The sequence below is a fragment of the Echinops telfairi genome, unplaced genomic scaffold, assembly GCF_000313985.2.
Source record: "Echinops telfairi isolate 266 unplaced genomic scaffold, ASM31398v2 ScPeMD7_2565;HRSCAF=3150, whole genome shotgun sequence".
Taxonomy (NCBI): domain Eukaryota; kingdom Metazoa; phylum Chordata; class Mammalia; order Afrosoricida; family Tenrecidae; genus Echinops; species Echinops telfairi.
In genome coordinates this window covers 11,995,032-12,010,681 of record NW_022106463.1, presented here as the reverse complement: position 1 = coordinate 12,010,681, position 15,650 = coordinate 11,995,032, and the positions used below count along the sequence as shown (strand labels likewise).

Below are 15,650 nucleotides of genomic sequence, written 5' to 3'. Positions count from 1 at the left end.
CTAATGTGTGCAAAACTGAGGACCAGGAAGACTGTGTATGTGTGCAAAACTGAGGACCAGGAAGACTGTGTATGTGTGCAAAATTGAGGACCAGGAAGACTGTGTATGTGTGCAAAACTGCACACATCCTAATGTGTGCAAAACTGAGAACCAGGAAGACAAATATTTTCATATTTAAGAAGCATGGGAGGTTAGGTTTCTGGGTGGAGGGAGGCCTTCGCACTTGTAACTTAGAGATGAGTCCCAATCACGGTCTCATAATTAAGATTAATCCCCACAGTGTGATTGCTGTTCGGCCAGCAGCTTTATCTACAGGAGCAGACATGTTGCAATTACTCTCCCTGCTCAGGGGGTATTGCGCCCCCTTAGCTACCCCCAGCACTGGCATTAGGTTGCTCTTCCAATGAGATCAGGGACCTTGGGGTTAAGGTACAGCTCACTTTGTCACGGAGGTGGTTACTTGTAATTAAGGGGGCTTGTGTGCCCTGAGACTATATAAGCCGATATAAGAATATGTTTTCTCTTTCTCCTGGACCTGGTTCCTGGTGGCATGGAGGAGGTGAGCACCCTAGAACTTTGTCTGTCTCTAAATTTCTTCCCTTCGGTTGCACAACCATCCCTTAGGACCCGTCTGAGGGTGGGCTGGATCCCACAGTAGTGGGGCCTGGCCTTGGGCCTAGAGGAAGCTCTGCCCAGGGCCAGAGCTGAAGGCTGGAATCTGCTACTCCCTCCTTACTCAACAGTGTTTCCTTCCGTTTCTGGTCCCAGGTGTGGCGAATGGAGAGCTAGTATGGTCTGGGCAGATGGAGACCAAGAGTGAGCATCTTACACTTCCCTGACATCACTGGTAAGACTTCTAAACTGCTCTGCCTGGCTGTGGACCACTCACATCATTCACCTGCCTGCAAAGTGCCCAGTGGCTCTGCCTCCTCTCCCAGCTCTCTTCCTGAAGTGCTTCTTGGACTCAGAGAGCACATTCTCCTAGACTTCCAGAAGCCGGAGCCAGGACATGGTGAGTACTCCAGAGACCAGGGCATTGTAACTGGCAGCGGGGAGGCTGGATAGCATTGTTGGGGGGCTGTGTGCTCTGGGCCCTCAGGCTCCTGCATGAGGATAAAAAAGCACTGAGAAGCTCACTCTCAGTGGCATCACGAGGCCCTGTCCCGTTGTCACTGGCCCTTGCTGTACACATCTGTGAGTTTTCAAGCCTTGGATGCCTGTGGTTACCTTCCTTAGGTGACTCCCAGGGCTGGCCTCATGAGGTGTTCACGTCCCCATCCGGGGCCTTGGTTCTCTGTGTTGACTGGCAGAGCTCTGTGACCAGAGTCTGCAGATGGCTTAGCTGCATTTCAGGAGGCTGTGCCCTGGACTCTTCAGTGTTCTCCTTGTTTCATTTATGCAAACGATTCTCTTGGTGAGGCAGTTACATAATTTCATGTTAACGTGAAGATATATGAAAGTGTGTAGGGGTGGAGTTTAGTCTGTCAATCAGGCCTAACACACTTGACACTGCAGCTCTTGTGTGCAGTTTTAAAACCACAGTTCAACTTCTCCACTGTGTGATGAGGAGGAAATGTGAGAGGGTTGACAGCAGACAGTAATGGGGTCCTGGGTGAGGCTTGGTTTTTCCCGAGTCCTCCAGTGAGCTGGGGTGCAGTGAGTCCAGCTGGGACAGGAGTGGGATCTCCAGACCCATCTGTGTCTGAGCCTTGCTTTTTGCCGGAGGATTTCAGACAGGTGGGAAGTGTAAGTATCTCTGCCGACAGGTCCCTATATTTTCAACTGCTCCTCATGGTCTGGAATGAGAATATAAAATAATAGTTTAATTTCCTGATACAGGAACTCAACATGGGAGCTGGTGTATTTTTCTTGGGCTTACAGTTTCTAGTGGAAAAACGTTTCCAGATCAGTTTGTGTTTCTACTGAGACACTCTCCACGGATGGATATACATTTCTCAAACACAGAGGAGTGCTTATTTGAACCGACTGAAAGGATAAGACAAGCACGGCGGTGTCATCTGCATGTGGCAGGTTGTTGATAAGCCTTCCTCCAATCCTGGTGCCATCTTCTTCCTGTAAGCCAGCTTCTCTGATGTTTTGCTCAGCATGCAGATTGAATAAGTATGCAGCCCTGTCACACACCTTTCCTGATTTGAAGCCATGCAGCATTCCCCAGTTCTCTTCAAACAACTGCCTTTTGATCCAAGTACAAGTTCCGCCTGAGCACAATGAAGTGTTCCGAATCCCCATTCTTCTCAAGACTGTCCAAAGTCAGGTTACAATGTAATGCCTCTGTGATGGTAGTTGTTTGTCAGGGCTGCTCATCAGATTGTCTTGTTCTACGATAGAAGAATTCAGTTCCATTCCGTCCACAACTTCTGAAATCTCTTCTGTCTTCTTAGTATAATCTGTTACTTCAACAGCAAGTAGAGACAAGTTCATTCTGTCACAGGGTAAACAATCCATCTCAAAGTTTATCTTATTTGCATCATGGTTTACTTCAAGTATGTCTTGTGATGTGGGACCCTGGCATCTTCTCCCACACTGCTCCCATTGTCAGGAAGATCTGAAGGCAGAGTACACCGAGAATCAGAATGTTCCAGTGTTGTAGTTGGTCTTGGAAGGTTCTTAGCCCTGCTTTGAGACACAGCTTTACCGACAGACTTAGGTGTGCTAAGTCATGGAGAATGACATTCAGCAGAGATAGAAAATCTGAGAATGATTTAACTGGACTTTCTGAAAATCCCAGCACCAAACACTGTCGTGTCAACGTCCTTTGGTGTCACAGTGCTGCCGCCGCCCGCATGCCCTCAGTCCTGCTTCCTTCTCTCTCGCATCGCATGGCAGCTAAGCAATTCCCGACAAACAACTACCATCACAAAAGTAGCATCTCACAGGAGGAAGAAACGAAAATTCCTTTAGACCAATCAATACTGTTGATAATAAAGGTATCACGGTAGAGTGCCCTCTTCCTGATTCCGCTTAAATGGCAGTAACCCCTTGACTCAGGGAGAGGAGACACTGGGAGCCTGCCCGACACATCTCCTTCGGTGGCACCCTGATGGCCTTTTCCCCTCTGCCGCTTTGGTGGAGAACAGGCAGAGGAATTTTGAATTTAAAAGTAAACCCAACGCTTTGTTTATTAGCAATGGCTGTGATATAGTCTTAAAAATACTGAACTTTTGGAGACTATAGATTTGTATTCACATCTATTCATTTATATATTCTCATGTAATGTTTGGGGAATATTCTGTGTGGATCAAAGTGTGCCAAGTATAATACTGTTTCTTAAGGGAGGCTGGGATGTTTTGTAATTATTAACCATGCAGAATATGTATGCTGAAAGTTAAGTGTCCTTACGTACAACTAGTGGAGTGTAGACTTCGGTATTAATCAAAATGTAAAATTCAACATTGATAGAAATATGGGAACCTTTTGTACTTTATTCTTAGTTTAAACCCCTGAGTCATTTAATGCCGAACAGCTCTGCACCTTGTATTGCCCAGTGTGGATTGACTGTACTTTGTTGAACTTTCTATATTCTGAAGTAAATTTATATGTTGTAGTTTCAAAATATTAAATTGTTAGAGGTGGTTCATTAAAAAATGTAATCCCTTATTATTTGATTTCCCTTTTGACCCATTTTAAAGTTGTTTCAGTTTTTAGTGGTTTGCTTTATTCTTGTTTGAGGGTTTTCTGTGTTTGGCTTAGTCACTGTCGTTGGGTTTCTGTTTGCTTATTTGCTTCCTGTTTGTGCTTTGTATCGTTTTCTGAAGCTGAAACCCATGGTCGGTAGATCTACAGAGACAGTGACTGGGTTGATAATTGCCTAGGGACATGGCAGGGGAAGAATGGGGAATATGGGGATCTAACAATGAGTATGAGAAGAAAGTGTTCTGAAATTGATCGTGGGAATGATTGTACAAGTCATCTTACTATGATTGAATGATTAAATTGTATGATTTGTGACGTATGAGACAATAAAACTATTAAAAATGTCTTAGCTATTTGTGGACATTTGCAATTCAGTCTACATTTTTGAAGAATCTATTGTGAAGTTCAAAATATTCATACCATTTCATGGAATTATATTAGAAATAATCTATTTGTGGAGAACAGTTAGCATGTAGTACCTTTTGACTTAGTTCAATCTATTCAGATGTTACAGTACAATAGCTTATAATTTTGACATTAAGATATCTAATTAATTACACTCTTGATACCTTTTAACCTTACCAAAATGTCATCAGATTAATTTCTCAACTGCTTGATGCTAGTATACAAATGGAATGGATGAAATAAGCCTTATCTTGAGATCACTGTTGTCTGAATCCACTCAGCACTAACTCATCTGCACTCTTTCTGCCTGCCTTCAATAGGTGTAATTACTTACGCTGAAATATAATCTGTTCTTTAACTTTTTAGGAATAACATTCTTCTCTATCCTCCTTTCTTTTTTCTTCTTGGTGTTTATCGGCTACAACCCTACGTACGCTTGAGTAGAAATGAAGTCACGGCTTTCACTGTCTGTACCGTTTCCACCAGTAAAGAGCTGACATTGCCAGTGCAGCTGTTCTTCGACGTGCATGTATGCAGATGCCCGTTCTCATTACTCCTTGTTGGATGTGGCCATGACCTTCTAACGTGCCTCCCAAGTTTTACGTTTGCCCCGACCCACGGCTTCTGCGTTCTTTAGACTTGCCATACGGTTTCCAGCTCAGGTCAGAGATGTAAACGTTGCTCTGCATTTCTCCAAGAGGAGAAGCTGGAGTCTTTTCAGAAGCCACCGTGTTCCCCAGCACAGGATCTGCTCACCGGCACCAGACTGTGACTGCTCAGTCTGCTAACGTCGTGCTCCCACTGCTGCCCCCGGTTCTGGCGTCTCCTCCTGGAACAGACTCTTCTCTGCCATCCTTTGGTTAATTCCCTCACATCCTTCCAATGTTAGCCGTGACCATTCTTCTTTTTCACATTTTATTGTGAGCTAGGTGGGGGGTTGCATTTCAGGAAGTTATTTTGGTAATGAATAACTTACAACCAAACCTCCCAATTGCTTGCCCTGTCCACTCGCCTCTTTTTTGTCCCCATCCTCCCCTCTAATAGGATATTCTGAATCCAAATTGTCACCTATGAACTCTCTAGCCTGGTGTCTGGTGTCACTTCCCTCCGCTCCCCTCCCCTTGCTAGTAACCATCAACGTCTTTTTCTTTTTTAAGAAAATCTATTTATTGGGGGCTCTTACAGCTCTTATCACAGTCCGTCCATAAATCCATTGTGTCAAGCACATTTGTATATTTGTTGCCATCATCATTTTCAAAACATTTTCTTTCCACTTGAGCCCTTGGTATCAGCTCCTCATTCTCCCCCCCTTCCTCCCTCATGAACCCTTGATCATTTGTAAACTTCATGTCTTACACTGAACTGCTGTCTCCCTGTACCCATTTTCTGTTGTTCGTCCCCCTGGGTGGTGGTGGTGATGGTGATGGTGGTTATATGTCCGTCATTGTGATCGGTTCCCCCGTTCTCCCCCCACTAAAGTCTTTTTCTTTTGGTATAAAACTCGTTATTTTTTTTCTTTTATATCTGGTCTCATAAAATATTTGTACTTTTGTGTCTGACTAACTTAGCCGAAAGTGCTCCAAATCCACCATGTCATGAGCTGTTTCTGGGTTTCATCGATATTCTTCAGGGATGCATAGTCAGATATTGTGTGAAGGTACCAAAGTTTGTTTATCCATTTTTCACTACAGGGGCTTTCCACCGTTTCCATCATGGTGCTGCGACGAGCATGGCCGTGGGCACCCAGTGTTCATCTGCTTGTACTTTGCTCCTTTTTTTCTTTTTCTGAGTTACGGGGTTTTATTAGAGAAGGTACCAGGTTACAAGTCTGGATCAAAAGGCATTAAGGATACTGTCCGAAGCGCCACTTCTCCATCATGCCAGTAGTCACGTCTCTGCCTGGTCCTCAGCCTCTCTGCCACTTGGTCTCTTGGTCTCTCCATGTTCTTTATTTCTTTAGGGAACACACTGAGTAGCTGGATTGCTGGGTCATACCGTATTTCTATCCCAGTTGTTTGTAGAAGTACCAGACCGGTTTTCCACACTAGACACACCGTTTCACCATCCCATCACCAGTGTAAGGCATTCACTCTCTCTGCACCCGCGCCAGCTTTTGTTATTTTCCGTTTGTTTGTTTAAATAGATACTTTGCTGTTAATGCTGGGATGAGTTGATATCTCTTCATTGTTTTGATTAGTATTTCAAGTGACTAATGATCTTCAGCATTTCTTCCTATGCTTGTTGGCTGCCTGAATATCTTCATTGGTCAAATGGCTGTTGATGCCCTTTTTTAAAAAAATTGAAATATTTGTCTTGTAGAGGTATTTCACTTTTCTGTAGATTTTAAACAGTCCCTTATCCAATGTATGATGGTCGCGAACTCTTTCCTACTCTGGGTTTTTTTTTTACTCTTTGGATAAAGTCTTTTGATGCATACAAATGTCTTATTTTTAGAAGGTCCCAGTCATCTGTTTTGTCTTGTGTTATGTATACTTTTTCTTTCATTTTTTCGATAGTGCATTTATGCCATATATTAGGACCCTTAAGTTTGGCCACATTTCTTCCTTGATGATCTAGGGTTTATATTAGGTCTTTGATCCATCCTGGGTTAATTTTTGTATGCTGAGTGAGATATGAGCTCTTACTCATTCTTCTGCAAATAGATATCCAATTTTTGCAGCACCATTTTTCAATTTTCCCAGCACTTTCTTTTAGACTTTCTCTGTCAGTGTCCAACTTGCATATTTATTTCCTCAGAGCTTCAGGGTTTTCTTCTATACCTGTTTAGTTCATATCTTTGTTGCAGAGGGTTGGTATGGTAGATCTGTCTAGACCGCCATCTCTTAACAGAAGTCTCTCAGGTAATTCTTTTCCATTAATTTATTTGATTAGACTAGTGAGGTCACTGGGCAAATGATTGCCCCAGAACTGAAAGGACATATAGGCAGAGACACAGAATCATTTCAGAGTAGAAAGCAAAGGCCAAAGTGGCTATGCACTCTTCCCGTTTTGAGGTTGGCATTTGTCCGGTCACCCCAGTAGCCTAATATTTGAATGCACTATAAAGAAGACCCTTGTCATTGTTAGGTGTCATTGAGTGATGCAGCTTACAGGGACTCCAAGTGCAGTGGAGCGAAACGCCGGCCATTCCTGTGTCATCCTCAGAATTGTCGTGTTTTCTCCCATTGCCACGGCCACTGTTGTCAGTCCTCTCATCAAGGGTCTGCCCCACTCACCGATCCTCTACTTTACCAGACTGGCCTCTTCTGAGAACATATCCGAAGAACCAAAGGCGATCCTCACTTCCAAGAAGTATTCTGACAGGACTTCCTCCAAGAAAGACCTCTTTGTTCTTTTGGAAGTCCACCGTACATTCCATGTTCTTTGCTAACACCACAATTCAGAGACATCCGTTCTTCTCCATCCTCCCTCGTTTATGATCCAGTTTTCCCATGCATATGAAGCATACCTGAAACTGACACAGCTTTAGTCAGGTGCGCTGCTGTCCTTTGTGGAAGCGTAAGCATGCTCACTGCCCTGTTGTCTCTTGAGTATCCCAATGAATACCACCACTTGCATCATCAGCACTCGCAGTACACTCCCGTATTCATGTGTCAATACTCTTTTAGTGATGAGTTCAGGGCTTTGGATTTCCACGTTTTTGTACCAAGCACAGGTCCTCCACAGCTGGTGAGTGCTGCAACATTTGCTCCTTGTTGCCACCCTGCAAGTCACGTTTGAAGTCTGGTCGGTCTGTGCATGGAGACCGGGGGGAAATGAATCAGACAGTGAAGCAACGAGACTGATGGCCAACCCTTAGGATGGATGTTAGTAAAACAGAATACTCTGTCAAGTCTGCATGGAGACTCAGTTCCCCAGGACTGTCATCCTCCCCGCCCCTTTCACACACTGTCCGGATGACACCTTACTGAACCAGAGTATGTGATTGGTTGTAGGACTCGATGGCTATTGAAGATTTGACCGTGGACTTTTCCCAGGAAGAGTGGGCGTTGCTGGATCTTTCTCAGAGGGAGCTCTACAGAGACGTGATGACGGAAACCTTTCAAAACCTGACCTCAGTAGGTATGGACGGCTTCTTTTTAAAAATGTGTTCTATCGTGACTAAATAGGTCATCCTAATTAAGGTTACTCTAGTGTGTGGACCAAGTAATGGGAATACATTGCTAGGTAAGACCAGTGTGGTCATTTACTCTCTGGAGTCTGCATGTCATCACTTTCTCATGAATTTAAAGGTATGTGTATTAAATGGACTTCTTTTTCAATTGTGTCTAAAAGCCTGAAGCTTCTTAAGATGTTGTAAACATAAGCATTGATTTTCTTTGGTGTACAAATAAAACAGTGCTCTAGTCTATGTAAATATTTTTACTGTATTTATTACAAGTTTGATATGACAATTTTGCTACAAATAAATTACACTTTCCCATACTCCAGAGACTGTGCTCCATTAAGTACTGGCTCAGTATCAAGGATGCGTTCATTGTCCATTCCTGTCTTCACTCTTGACATGCCTTTCTCTGTGAGCTGCATACCAGCTACTCCCATTTGTTCTCCGAGAGTGATGAGAGGAAGACCTGAGCAGAGTGCAGGTCGTACTTACTCAGGAACACGGTCTTGGGGCCATGAGGCAAGACTCCTTTGAAAAACCGGGCCCACATGTAGTGAAGGAGACTTGAGTAAATCAGAAGGTTTCTGTTTGGTTGAGGCGTATGTATTTCACAGATACCTGCGAAGCTTGCTTTTCTGACCCGTTCAATCCTAACGCAGTTGTGTTCATGGACAGATAATGTTCTGTGTGTCTCGTGTGATGTTTGCGTGTGTATTGTGCCCAGCACCTATCTAGTTCATTCTTCTCAGGAAGCCCTAGTGGTGCATTGTCAATCTTCATGGTAGGTTTTCCTGGTAAATTGCTCGCAGATTATTTAAATAGGAAAATGTGTACAAATTCTCCTTTTCTCATAGCCAGCTTTGCTTCCAGAGTAATGTCTTTTCTCTTTTTACTTTCTACTCTGTGAACTGCACCAAAAATTATGTGATCAGTTTCTCGAAATCTTGATGATGGAGAAAAGCTGTCCGCGGAAAACACAGTAGTCCGATTTATGAACAATGACATCTGGTGCTCCATGGTTGGCCAGATCTGTGAATCGAATGTTATTGAGGACATGGAGAACAATCCGGACACATGTGTGAGGTGAGTGTCATTCGTTCGAGAGAGCAGTGCTGCAGGAGAGAATCTGAAATTTATATCCAAGGACCTTTCAGAAAGCTAGTGGGAAATGAAATTAAAGAATAACACAATTTTGCGTTAACTTCTTAAAGCCCCTAAGTATACGTGCGTACATAAACTCAAACAGTACCATTGCGTGAATTCCAAATCATTGTGATGTTATAGTACAAAGTAGACTGGCCCTTTGGGTTTCTGAAGCTGCAAATCTTTAAGAAAAACTTTTAGTTTTATTGACATATAATCCACACATTAACCATATTAAAAAGAGTTATACAAAGATCACCGTAATTGATTTTAGAACATTTTTTTCTTTCTTGTTATCATTATTAATAGTTCCCTATCCCCCACCCCAACCTCTCCTGCCATAATTCAAAGACACCATTAATCCAGTTATTGTCTCTATAAATTTACCTATCCTGTATCTTTTTGCTTTAAGGCTTCCCATATATTGTTTATTCAGCTTCTCCAATCATTAATATCTTACACATTTGTTGTATTAATTATTCTCTCTGCACATTCTTTCATACTATTTGAGAATGAGTTATTCCTACTTAGCAATAAACAAGATCACTCTTTTACCTAACCAAAATAGAGTTATCAAAACCAGGAAGTTATCACAATAAATACTACAATATAATGATATAAGCCTTATTCATATCTTGCTGGTTGTTCAATACTGTTATTTAATAAAACACAACAAAACCCTAAGCTCACTGCCATCGAGTCGCTTCCCACTCAGAGTGCTGCACAGAGCACGGTGGGACTGCCGGCTGCCACCCTTCCCGGGAGCAGAGTCCCTCTTTCTCCTGCGTAGCAGTTGGTGGTTTCAAACTACTGACATTGAGGTTATCAGCCCAAGGCTGCAAATCTTTATCTGAGCAGAAAGTCTCATCTTTCCCCTACAGAGTAGCAGATAGTTTCGAACTACTGATCTTGATATTCAAAGAGCAGTGCATAACCCACGGCAGCACTAGGGCTCCATATGTATGTATGTGGATACGCACACAAATACATGCATGCATATTTGTGTAGATAACGTGGATGATACATGTATATACAGATAATAATGGATAGATGTATAATAGCCTGGTCGCATCTTGGGTTATGCGTTGGGCTGCTAACCACAAGGTCAGTAGTTTGAAACTACCAGCTGCTTTGCAGAATAAAGAGGAAGCTTTCTATTTTGTAAATACTTACAGTCTCAGAAACCCACAGGAACAGTTCTACTCTTTCCTACAGGGCCCCTGTGAGTCAGAACTGACACAACGGCAGTGAATTTTGAGGATACACACACCTACACCACATTTACATGTATTGGAGCCCCAAACCAAAGTTGTACAATTTCATAGAGATTTTATTGGAGAGAATAGAGTTGCCCCTGTGGGTTACTGAGACTGTACATCTTGGGGGTAGCAGGAAGCCTCATCTCCACTCACTGTAGGAACCCTGGGGATGCGTTCATCTGAAACCCCTTACTGTTGAGTCTATTTGACTCATGGCAGTGCCACTGGATGGTCCAAACCAATTAACCACCAATCTTTAGGTTTTAGTTGAGCATAATGTTTTTCTGACCTCAAGGTTACTTCTATATGGATAGAAAATCAGCTCTAAAATGATATGTTCACAGAAATTTTTTACTATAATAATTTTTAAAATGTGAGTTGTTGAGTATTTGAAACATTTCATTGATTTAGGATTAGAAAGCCCTGTATTAAAGAAACACAGTTGAAAATAGCATCTCTTCAGATAAATTAATACATGAACTGCAAGACAATTCAAAGTAAAAATAAAAATACGTGTTTACGGTAATAGTAAAATAGTAATGAACATGTATCTAACTATTTGCTGTCTATTTTTAACAGAAAATATATGGTAGCGAATGTCTGTGAAAGTAATGAAGACAATCAGTTTGAAAAGATCTTCAACTGGATCCCAAACCTTTCCGTACTTGGGAGAACACGCGTGGAAGCGTACCCTGCGTACCTTGAGTGTGAACAACCCTCCACGGAGCGGCATGCCGGCTCTGGTTCTGAATGCAGCATCTATCAGTGTAAGGGTTACGGAGATGCCTGTGGTTACCCCTTTGACCTCAGCACCCCCGTGAGAACCCTCCCTGGAAAGAAGCCCTTTGAGTGTAAGGAGTGTGGCAAATTGTTTCGTCATTCATCAAACCTCATCATACATTTTAGAAGTCACAGTGGAGAGAGGCCGTACATATGTAAGGAATGTGGCAAAGCCTTTAGTCAGTCTTCATATCTCACTACACATATAAGAATTCACAGTGGAGAGAGGCCTTATGTATGTAAAGAATGTGGCAAAACTTTTAATCGATCATCACACCTAACTGCACACATAAGAATCCACAGTGGAGAGAGACCTTATGAATGTAAGGAGTGTGGCAAAGCCTTTCATCATTCCTCAAGCTTCACTAGACATATGAGAACTCACAGTGGAGAGAGGCCTTATGTGTGTAACCAGTGTGATAGAGCCTTTCGTTACTCTGCACACCTCACTAGACACCTTAGAATGCACAGTGGAGAGAGGCCTTATGAATGTAAAATATGTGGGAAAGCCTTTCGGCAGTCTTCATACCTTACTAAACATCTGCGAACACACAGTGGTGAGAAGCCTTATAAATGTAAGGAGTGTGGCAAAGCCTTCGGTTGGTCCTCAAACTTCACTAAGCATATTAGTACTCACAGTGGAGAGAGGCCTTATGAATGCAATGAATGTGGGAAAACCTTCAGTCACCCCTCCAACCTCACTGTCCATCTAAGAAGGCACAGTCGAGAAAGGCCTTACGAATGTCCAGAATGTGGCAAAGCCTTCAGTTGGCTGTCACACCTCACCACGCATCTACGAACGCACAGTGGGGAGAGACCTTATGAGTGTAAGGAGTGTGGCAAAGCCTTCAGTTGGTCCTCAAACTTCACTAAGCATATGCGTACTCACACTGAAAAGAAACCATATATCTGTAAGGACTGTGGGAAAGCTTTTCATCATTCCTCACACCTGATTAGACATGTGAGAACACACAGCGGAGAGAGGCCCTATGAATGTAAGGAATGTGGCAAATGCTTTCGGCAGTCTTCATATCTCACTACACATATCAGAAGTCACAATGGAGAGAGGCCTTACGTATGTAGGGAATGTGGGAAAGCCTTTTGTCATTCTTCAGTCCTCACTAGACATATGAGGATTCACAGCGGAGAGAAGCCCTATGAATGTAAAGACTGTGGGAAAGCCTTTCGTTGGTCCTCACGCTTCATGAAACATGTGCAAACACACAGGGAAAAGCAGCCTTGAGTAAGGATCGCTTCATATATATAGTACTATAATTTCCAACACAAAATTGCTGAAAGTCTCGAGAGTACAAAATATCCCAGTAAGTAAAACACAGAATTGGAAAGAAGGTGTTAATTGGAGCTAGTTTGTGCCTTTGGAGAAGTAACCGTGTTAGATGACTATTCATTTGTCTGTTGGCACTGATTTCTCCTGGTTTGTGAGCAGTGGCACAGGTGTTTTTCAGGCCAGGCTAAATTTTACCTTCTTTCTGTATCCTCTGCCACCATAGCATCTGAAAAAGCCTGTGGTGAAGGGGAGCAACAAAAGCGGTCTGAAAGTTCACCCTTGGTGGCACCCACCCTATAAAAAAATAGAATTGTGGATACTGCTGATTTTTTTGAGCAGTTTCTTCCAGAAAGAAGCCAGGTGAATGGGAAAGCCGGTTATCTCAGGAGAGGGGTTGTAACCAGTGAAAGAAGCAAGAGCAAGATTACTTCTGTGACTTCCCAGGTGCCTTTCCCAAAAGGTATTTGAAACATCCCCCAAAAAATATTTGAAGAAGATTAATCTATGTGGTTGGTTGAATGTGGTCACCACATTCAGGAGTTAGGAATTACATTAAGGAAGTTAGGAATTACATTACTTCCAACTTAACCAGGATGAAGAAGGGGAAGAAGATGAGGATTAAAATTCACTTCTCGGGAAAATTTTGTATGAGTGTTTGAATAAAACTTGGGATCGAAACAGATAGCTGTCCTTTTATCTCTGCAGCATGGAAGACGAGACACTGGGAGGCCCAAGCCCCACATGACTTCCACTCACTCCTGTAACTTGGGAAAATGGCAGTTCTCAGTGTAGTGATTCCAAACTAGATAGATGTGCCTTGTGACCTCAGGCCACTGCTGATCGTAGGACGCTTGATGGGGAGATGTGGACAGGGAGCTACAGTTAATCACGATTATGAAAACTTTGACCATTTTACCTGATTCTTTTCTCCAAGAAAGACGGGAACTTCTCGTTCAATTAGAGCAAAACAGCGGCTGCTTCTGAGGGGTGCTTTTTGTGGGGCAACTCAGGTGTCAATAAAGATGCAACTTTCCGGGGCGTTTGTATTATGAACACTTGAAGAAAGCTAACAAATTACTCTGTAAAACTTGGGTGTGTTTCCCTTTCCCCTTTTTCTCCCGATAGAAATGTGACCCAATAGAAGTGTGTGTGTTTTTTAATTACCTTCTTAAAATCTTTGAGCATTAACAGTTAGGCTTCCTTGAATACCACTGAGTATATATGACGTTTGTGAATTTTTTAAACCTTAATTTGCATGCAATAAAGTTTACTGATCTTGTATTTGCATTGAGATTGTTTTTGTAACAGTTTTATTGGCACTTCTTGCACATGTCCTAAAATTCAATAGTTCAATTCTCTGAAGAGTTATAGTCATTACCACAATCAATTTTAGAACATTTGTTTCTTCCTTGTACTCATTGTTGTTAATTATTTTTAATTATAATTACTATTTTTAATTGTGACAAAAATATGCACAAGTCTCCATTTCAACAACTTCTACATGTATAATTCAGTGCCAGTGATTATACACTTCATGTTGTACAACCTTTATTGATATCTTTGTCCAAATTACTCAACCACCATGAACATCAACTCAGTGCTTCCTAAGCCAAACTCCCTCCACCCATGGTAATCTTTGCTCAACTTTGGTTTCTTTTTTCTCTTTTTAGTAGTTTTCTTGATATGAAATCCACATATCACACACGTTCATAGTTAAACTCGTTGTAGTGCTTCCTCTCCCCACACTCATTTGCTCCCCAATTTTTCTAGCCTCATACCTGTCTCTGATAACCCATTACATGTCTCTGTGCATCCAATCTTGTGATATATTTTCTGGGTTCAAGATTCCAGATTGACTTTTTTTTCACCTTCAGGACTATAGTCATTCTGTTGTCTTGCCTGCATGGCTTCTGCTGAGAAATCTGAGGTTATTCTACTTGCTGACCCTTTGTATGTAATTCCCACCCCCGACCCTCTGACTGCTTTTAGATTTTTTTCCTTGTTGATGTCAGACATCTTGACTACAATATGCCTGAGTGTTTTCCTTTTGAGATTGCTCCTCCTGATTGGGTTATTTCGGCTTTGAGGATAATTATCTTTCCATCATTAAGGCATTGAGAAAAGTTTTCTTGTAGGTCTTCGTGGACAATTCTCTCTAGATTTCTTTGTTTCTTCCTCTTCTGGAATTCCTATACAAAATAGGTTGTTCCTCTTGTTTGTGTCCCACATTCTTTAAGATTTTCTGAGTCCCCATTTGCATTTTTTCTTTTAGATTGGAGTCAACAGATTTGTCTTCTAGCTCACTAATCCAGATTTTCATCTCTTCAGTTTTGTTTCTCTGTTCTTTTATAGTATTGTGTAAATCTGCTATTGTAATGTGTGACTTTTGTGTTTGGAGTTTTTCTGCTAAGTCATGTAGTGAAGTTTCTACCTTTTTTTTTTTTTTTGAAGTTTCTACCTTTAAAAAATGTTTGTTTTTTCACTTTTCCTTTCAGGTTCGTTCTTCATCTGTTGTATGAGTTCAGACATTTTTGTTTTTTAGTTCAAACATTCTTTTACATTCTTTTTCTAGTAATTCCATAGCTGGTTCAATTTCAGGCAATTCATTTAGGTCTGGTTGGTTGGTTATTTATCTGTCTCTCTATCTGTTGCTGTATCTGTGTGTGTGAACCGTATCTTCTGTGGTTTCCTTGACACCTTGGTGTGTCTGAGGGGTGTGTCTGGAGTTATGTAGGAGTAGTCAGCTCTGTTAGGTGCTACACTAGAGTTATGGTTAGATTAAGTGTTGGGAGATCAAAGAATCGAAAAAGGTAGAAGAGGGAAGGAAAGGAGAAAAGAGGGGAAACAAAAAGAGGGATCAGGTAGTGTTAATTGGCCGGTTAAAGGGGAAATTATACCAAAAAATTGCCTTGTTTTGCAGTGATGGAGGAATGGCTAAAATTTGAGAGAGAAAAATAGTAATAGTGTCAGTTTATTTCATGAGGATGAGAAGGCA

The 15,650-nt window shown here is 42.0% G+C and overlaps 1 protein-coding gene across 2 annotated transcripts; it reads left to right on the top strand.

The window, feature by feature from the left end:
- The first annotated feature begins 711 nt into the window (after positions 1-711).
- Positions 712-13,936, top strand: LOC101639173 (zinc finger protein OZF-like). Of its 2 annotated transcripts, none has more exons than XM_045293971.1 (4): positions 712-1,012; positions 8,016-8,142; positions 9,118-9,268; positions 11,167-13,936. In XM_045293971.1, exons 1-4 carry the CDS (start codon positions 1,010-1,012, stop codon positions 12,608-12,610), a joined length of 1,725 nt encoding a protein of 574 aa, XP_045149906.1. In that variant the 5' UTR covers positions 712-1,009; the 3' UTR covers positions 12,611-13,936. The 2 variants fall into 2 exon arrangements, with proteins under 2 accessions (XP_045149906.1, XP_045149907.1); XM_045293972.1 differs by having other exon boundaries at positions 717-1,012; positions 8,016-8,138.
- Positions 13,937-15,650: the final 1,714 nt, after the last annotated feature.